Source organism: Pundamilia nyererei, unplaced genomic scaffold (genome assembly GCF_000239375.1).
Source record: "Pundamilia nyererei isolate P.nyererei 1_Seehausen unplaced genomic scaffold, PunNye1.0 scaffold00071, whole genome shotgun sequence".
NCBI lineage: Eukaryota > Metazoa > Chordata > Actinopteri > Cichliformes > Cichlidae > Pundamilia > Pundamilia nyererei.
Window position 1 is genome coordinate 899,846 of NW_005187472.1, and position 7,535 is coordinate 907,380.

The following is a 7,535-nucleotide window of genomic DNA, read 5'->3' on the forward strand; positions in this document are numbered from 1 at the left end:
GATTTTCTCTGTTTACTGTTCATGAGGTAAAGTAGCTACAGTCATTATAAGTGTGCAGCAGGGTGCAACGGGTACATCAGCTGGACTGCGTCAGGAACAGAGATAAGAAGTAGCACGTTAAGCATTACTGTAATCTGATTACTTTTTCAAGTAACGAGTAACGTAAGGTATTACTGTTGCAAAAAAGTAATTAGATTACTGTTACTTTCTCATAAGCATGCTGCGCTACTGCGTTACTAAACCATGATTTTATTTGTGAGAGTGTCTCATGACGATGACGTACGTGTGTGAGATATCTGTGGTAGCAACAGGCGTGTGTAGATCAACAATGGATTGATCTACACACTCTACAAACTCGACTATGCAGAGTTTAAGGCTTGGACGTACTGACATTACTTTGAGTTTGATTCCATAAAAAGTGACAGAAATCTTAGCGTTCACTGTAAAGTCTGCGTGAAAAGAAAACTTCCCACTACAGCAAAAAAATTAAACTTCAAATCTGAGCAAGCCCCAAGCACTCTGTCATGGAAACGTGAAATTCACAGAGAAACCCCCGGATCCCCCCCACTGACATGACCGCACCGGGCACCGGGCAAACCTCCACCAGCCCCTCTCCTGCTAAACAGGTGAAAATAGATTTAAGAGCAACAGGACTTAGTGCTGTTAAATCTTTGGTTTTATTTATTTATTTTGCTGTGTTTTACTTGCACACAAAAAATATTTAATTTTATATGCTGGAATATAATTGATATACCTTTATTAGTCCCACAAGGGGAAATTTCATGCAGAAAATAAGTTTAAATGTTAAACAAATTTCTTCCGATCAGAGGATGTTGCATATAATTTAATTTTTGCTTGTTGCAATGTGCCTAAAGTTAAAAGATTAAAACTAATATAACAAGTTTTAAAAATAGACTTTTTCATTTGATTCAATTTTATATGTTGGATTATGCAGAAAAAATAGAACTGGGCTGAAAGTTCTATGGCTTTATAATGTATTCAGGTTGTGCATCATGTTTTTAAAAAGCAACTAAATAATAAGTAACTAATTACTTTTGAAAATAAGTAATCAGTAAAGTTATGGGATTACTTTCTTGGAGAAGTAATCAGTAATTAGTAACTGATTGCTATTTCCAAGTAACTTGACCAACACTGGTCAGGAACTGGGAAAGTGGTGTTTTCTATTTACGTGTTGCTGTTTGGGTCCAGTGGAGGGTTATACTCTGTATTATAGCGGGAAATCAAGCCTCTGCATTGTGGCATACTGCCAACATATATGGCATTGGACTTTATCAATGGGGCGATCATGGCTCAAGAGTTGGGAGTTCGCCTTGTAATCGGAAGGTTGCCGGTTCGAGCCCCGGCTTGGACAGTCTCGGTCGTGTGTCCTTGGGCAAGACACTTCACCTGTTGCCTACTGGTGGTGGTCAGAGGGCCCGGTGGCGCCAGTGTCCGGCAGCCTCGCCTCTGTCAGTGCGCCCCAGGGTGGCTGTGGCTACAACGTAGCTTGCTATCACCCAGTGTGTGAATGTGTGCGTGAATGGGTGGATGACTGGATATGTAAAGCGCTTTGGGGTCCTTAGGGACTAGAAAAGCGCTATATAAATACAGGCCAGTAATTGTAATTATCACCAGACTTAGCCAGAGTCATTGTTTTATCAGGAAAAGAGATCCACATTCTGCGATTATATCTACAGAGAACACACGGCATGTTTTTCTCATTGTTTTACGATTTGGCGTCTTTCCATGTGTGACCTTGTTCCCACTATTGTGTTGCCAGTTATCAGTGCTGATACAGAGACCTGTTAGGCTATCCGAGCATCCACAGTGCGAGAGAAGGACAGAGGGACTGAGGAGAGTGACTCTGAGAAGAGAGGTCTGTGGACGGCAGCGTGAGGGAGTGGCAGGAAAGGAAGGAAGACTGGTCAGGAGGGGCAGGGCGGTGGAGAGGACGGGGAGGGTAAGGAGTGGTGGTGGAGGTGGGAGTGAAGCAGAGCAGTGACGAGGGAATCAGATTTCCTAGCGTTAAGGCTGCAGAAAGGGGAGGGGAGAGGCTGGGCCAGTTTTCCCTTCAGACCCTCTCAGACTTTAAAGGAGTTGAGAGCTGAGCTCAGCTGGACTCTGAAAGTCTGACTTCACAACCCTACTGAGGTTTCTCCTTTAGGTAAGTCTCACTCAGATACTAAATCACTTAAATCTGCTTTTGGATGAGTCATGCTTGTTTTCTTTAGCTCAGCTGGCTGCATGACTTTGCCAAAGTGATGCTTCGTAATGTTTCCTATTTCTGCGTCCGCTTCTAATTTACTGTACACGATCCTCCCTCCCCCAGCTACACTTTAGATTTAGATATAGTTTTACTGGACTGGAAAGAGTACTGGCAGTGCTTGTTCACTTAAATCTGTTACAGGGTTGTGTGCGGATGTGTGCAGAGTCCTGGGTAAATATCCCCAAATCTTCTGGGAACATCGAGCATTATGCATTAAATACTTTTAAATTAAAACTACAAATTAGAGGCATTCACAGAGAATAAAGACCGAAGCGGCTGGCTGTCATGATTGGACTGTTTGTTCTCAACATATCCCCGAGTCATGTTCTTGTGTGCTTGTGTGTCTGCATGTGGTCAGTATACTCCCTGATGAAGTGACTGTGTGTGACTCACAGCCCTCAAAATAAAACATAACGTGAGCTAAGCGCAGCTTAAAAGTTTGGATTTTGAAAAAGGGTGTGTTAACCTTTCCGCAGAGGAGGTGGAAGGACTCGGATGGAGCATGAAAATGTCTGCAGTGAAAGCACGAAACATACATTAGTTAATTGAGCCAATAGCTTTCGAAAATAAGCTTTGCTTTAATGCTCTTGGATTGAGAAGCAACTGCAAATACATTCCTCGCATCACTTCAAGCATACTGTGGTGAGAGCTTAGATAAACTTGCCCCGAGTGGAGGGGAGGTTTGGGAGAGAGCAGCTATAGCAACTTTGAGATGGTTTGTTTTGATGCACATTTATCAGTGAACAGCAGAGATAGAAGGAGAATGTCAGCTTTCATTGACACGCAGCATCCAGTCTGCATTGCACATCAATAAACTGACACACTGTGTCAGTTTATCTGCTCAGAATGAGACGCTGAAAGCAGCAGATCATTGCTAAAGGTCAAAGTCCCCGCTAAAATCAAATGTACATGTTTTTCCTGTACTGTGTAGTGCTTTCTCTCCACTTACATGTTTATTTGGTGTGAGTTTCACAGCTTTATATCTGTTAGCTGCAAAAATGTCTGCTAAATTTTTCTCACCTCAGTGCGCTCAAAGCATCAAATAAAAAAATACATTCAAAAATTCCTTGTTGTGAATAGTTTCACTGGGGAACTATTTTCTTTCTTCTGTCCTGTCCTGTCACTGTATAACAAGCAAGAGCCTCTCCTCTCATCATCAATGGACAGGATCTCCCTCCTGGACAGTGATACCTCTCGTGACTGTGGTTTAGTGGAAAGAAAATACTTCCTCAGTGAAACTTCACACAAGATTTGCATTTTGTTTGTTGGGCACCTATGTTTGCAAAATAGAGATTAATTTAATTCCAAGAAACTGTTGAAATTGCACTTCTCTTTCCTATACATCAATTATCTTATTATCTGGTGTGTTTAAACCTCTTTAGACCGTCAGATAGGGAAGTTTCAAAACTGCCACCTCCTGTATCGTTACACATTGTTTTTGCTGGAGATAGAGTTGCAGTGAGTCAGTGGAGACCTCCCAGAACAAACTCTTCAGTTTAAAGTAACAGTAAAGATTTTTCCTACCATCAGTGGCTCTGAAGATTCATTGTTTATACATTCACCTAACAGGCAAAAGATTTATGGTTTGATCTTGGGAGGAGAAATAAATCCCTTTGGGGTTACATCAGGAAGGGCATAAAAATCAGCCAAATCAAACACGCAGAGTTGCTCACTGCGGTGATCCGGCGTGAAAAAGAGACCAGCCAAGAGAAGCCCGGTCTTCTCACCATCCAACACACATCACTGCGTCTGGTTGTTTAACTCAATGCCTGGTCATTATCCAGCACTGCAGCAGGGAAGTGCTGAGTAAGCTAAAGGAAAGAAGCAAAGTGAGTTTGCGTAATGATAAAAATCAGACCCAGAGAACACCTTCTGAACAAACAAAGATGGATATTATACTGTGATTATTTGCTGATTGAACTTTTGCAAAATCGGTTTAGTTTGGATTCAGGAGGAAATATTTGGAAACGATCACTGACATCTGGTTCTTTTTAGAAACACATTTCCACTGGCATGTGTCGAGCGTAGAGATGGATCCTGAAGGTTCACGTGAGTAAAGTTCTATTCGCTCACTCTGCGACGCAGAAGCTCTGACCTTTAAGCTGACTGCTAAATTCACCCCGGCTCTGATAGTGCAGTGTGTGAGAGGTTTGTGATCTTTGTGCAGGTATCCAAGATGATCCATACATTCAGGTGATGATGGCCGGGTCGACTCTGAGGAAAGTCAAGTCCCGCTCCTGGAAGAAGAATCGTTATTTTCGCCTTCTGGAGGACGGCTTGACGATCTGGTACAAGTCCAGATGGGCGGGGAGAGGCCACTCCACCTGTAAGTGCAGAAGCACACCTGTGTGTAATAACACGTTAGCTCCTTATTCATTTATTATTCATTTGGTAAATATATCATCAAACTGTATTTTATGTTGTGGGGTTAATGAACCAAAAAGAAAAACAAACAAACAAATAAAAAACTCATAAGAGGCTTTAAAGCATATGTAATTTATTGCACATAAAGCTTATGCTCATGACCGTGCTCATCTGATGGGAGAAGCTTTGTACTGAGAGGGAGACGGTACTGGAGAGGGCTGTCAAGATTATATCTTCTGCAGCATTATGACACAAACCATATCTACCCCACTGGCCCTTTCAGGGTCACATAACCCCCCTTTTTTTCTTTGCATGCTCCTTCACTGCAATTTAATTTATTTTATCATTTCGTCTCGAGAAGAAAAGTTGTTGTTAGGATGGATGTTTTTAGGCTGTTTCTTGCGGACAGATCCAGGATAGCTGTTGCCCCTGTTGCTAGTCTTTATGCTAAGCTAAGCTAACCACATTTAGATTTTTATGTACACATTCAGGCCTATTCTCATTCCACACCCTGGGGCTTAGTCACTTAAACTAATGTCACCTGGTAAGTAGGGTTTTTTCTGGATAGAGGAAGTTTTTTTTTAATGCTAATCATGCCAGTATGCAAAGTCCCAACACAAAGACTCATTCTGAGCTAGAAAGAGCTGCTAGAGCTTCTGTTTTTAAGCTTTTGGGTTCACCTGGCAACTCTGTGGTTAACAACACAAGGGTGTAAATTATGTAACTCCCCAGGCAAAACCACAGACCCACGGCAATGCAAATGAAAGTTTGTGAGGAGGTAGAGCAGGTCCATCTACTAATCGAAGCTTGTGCAAATGGGTGAATGAGGTATATTATATATATTATATAGCTTTGAGTGCCATATAAGAATCAGTCAGTTTGCCATTTAAAGCAGTCCTAATCTTCACAGACTTAGCAGGTTGAGTCTGAGTCTGGAAATATGGACATGGCATACATGAGCATGGTGTTACTGTTCTCATCTAACTGTCAGCAACAAAGCAAATAGGCACATTTCCCAAAGAGACTGTGCTGAGGTCAGCACAGTGGAGTCCTTTATAAACTGATTACCGACAGAGCCAAGCAGGCTCTCAGCAGGCCTGAGTTTTACTACATAAGAATTGATTAACAGCCATGGTGGTATTTCTTATGGCTTCGTTTGGCCTATAGTGACAATGCTGTCTGGCCAGCACAATTCAGCCACCGGCCCATCGCATATTGGCCAAATGACGGGTGCGCAGTGGTACTAAGGGCCACATCTGCCCTACAGAAGCTTGCTATAATCTATATCAAGCCCACCTCATGACATTTGGACCACATTTGGGCCAAAACTCATAAGAATACAACTGTGCTCAAAACCTTTTTTGCATGTCCCAATTTTGCAATTGGAAAAAGAAAACTTCATAACTTATTCGTTCAGATTATTCTTGCTAAACTCAGCATTTCCTGAGTGGTCATCCACACCCCACAGTCTGACTGCTGTAAACTATGTCAAACCACCTGATGACCTTTAGGCTGCATTTTGTCCACATGACATTTTGCAGCATCATATCTAAACCAGGTTGGGTAATTACTTGTAAAAAACAAACTAAGAATAAGCCCCACATCTAAATTAAAGAGCTGTTTCCCCCTGATGGATGATACAGTAGAGATACACCATCTGACCTCCCCAATCCAAGTTTAACCATTCCAGCATTCTTTTGTTTTAAGAAGTATATTTGACAACATATAAACATTAGTTTGTAGGTTTTCTTGCTATAGTGTTCTTGCTAAAACATGAGGGGTTTCCAGCAATGTTTCACAAGCTGGCTCGAAGTGCTTGGGCTCAACTAAAAGTGAGAATATTTGTTATAAAAAAAAAAAGAAGCAAAGTCCCAAGAATTGTCAGTGTGGTGAGCATCCGTCTGCTTTAGAAACGAGTTATTGTTTGAAACAGAATGACAGGAACTCAGCTCATCGTAGCTCAAGATCCCAAAACACACCTCAAACATATGAAATGCATCAGTGTAAACCTCCAAACACTGAGCTTCCTCCATGTGATGATCATGTTACAGTTTCGGTGACTGACTTGGAAGCGGTGCGTGAAGGACATCAGTCTGAGGTCCTGCTAAGCATTGCAGAGGAGTTCCCTGCTGAACTCTGCTTCACCTTGGTGTTTCACGGCCGCCAGGGAAATCTGGACCTCGTAGCCGAGTCCCCAGATGAGGCCCAGGCCTGGATCCAGGGTGTGCGCATGCTGATTCACAAAGCTCAAACAATGGATGAGAAGGAGAGGCTGGACCAGTATCCTTTAACTGTGGTGTTTATTCTGGTGTTGGCTGATATCAGACACACTAGCAGGCGTCTAAACAAAGCTCCAAGTAGTCTGCTTTTAACCTTTTTTTCTTTCCCTCTGCAGTTAGCAGGACATTTTTGAAGTTTAAAAACATTTACTCAGCTATATGTTAGATCTGGGTTTTCCTCAGCATGTCCTCAGGTGGGTCTGGGACTGGTTTCATAAAGCTGACAAAAACAAAGACGGGAAGATGAACTTCAAAGAAGTGAAGAAGCTGCTGAAGATGATGAATGTAGAGATGAATGAGGACCATGCTCTTCATCTCTTCACGGTAAGAGAAAGGAATCAGCGATTAGCCCCGAGCTCTGACTTCAGCTCCCTTAAAAGTCTCGTGAAGGACTCAGAGCTTTTCTCCAGCATTTTTAGACCTGAGATGTTGATGGTGAATTTATTATTAGCTGCTGCAGTGTTTGGGTCAAGGAAGGGATTAGAAATTAATTTATCATAGGTAGGGGTGCAACAATACTCGTATCGATATTGAACCGTTCGATACAGTGCTTTCGGTTCGGTACGCATATGTATCGAACAATACAAAATTTGTAATTTATTTTATCAACTTTCCTTCTGACGATG

General features: G+C 42.1%; 1 protein-coding gene across 1 annotated transcript in view; it reads left to right on the forward strand.

The window, feature by feature from the left end:
* Window positions 1-1,998: 1,998 nt before the first annotated feature.
* The window catches only part of plcd4b (phospholipase C, delta 4b), a 24,417-nt gene continuing 18,880 nt past the window's right edge, over window positions 1,999-7,535 (forward strand). Inside the window, exons 1-5 of the mRNA XM_005736846.2 lie at window positions 1,999-2,164; window positions 4,262-4,315; window positions 4,434-4,592; window positions 6,682-6,910; window positions 7,104-7,233. Coding sequence (XP_005736903.1) covers window positions 4,297-4,315; window positions 4,434-4,592; window positions 6,682-6,910; window positions 7,104-7,233 — 537 coding nt within the window. The 5' untranslated portion in view covers window positions 1,999-2,164; window positions 4,262-4,296. The remainder of the gene's footprint in view (window positions 2,165-4,261; window positions 4,316-4,433; window positions 4,593-6,681; window positions 6,911-7,103; window positions 7,234-7,535) is intronic.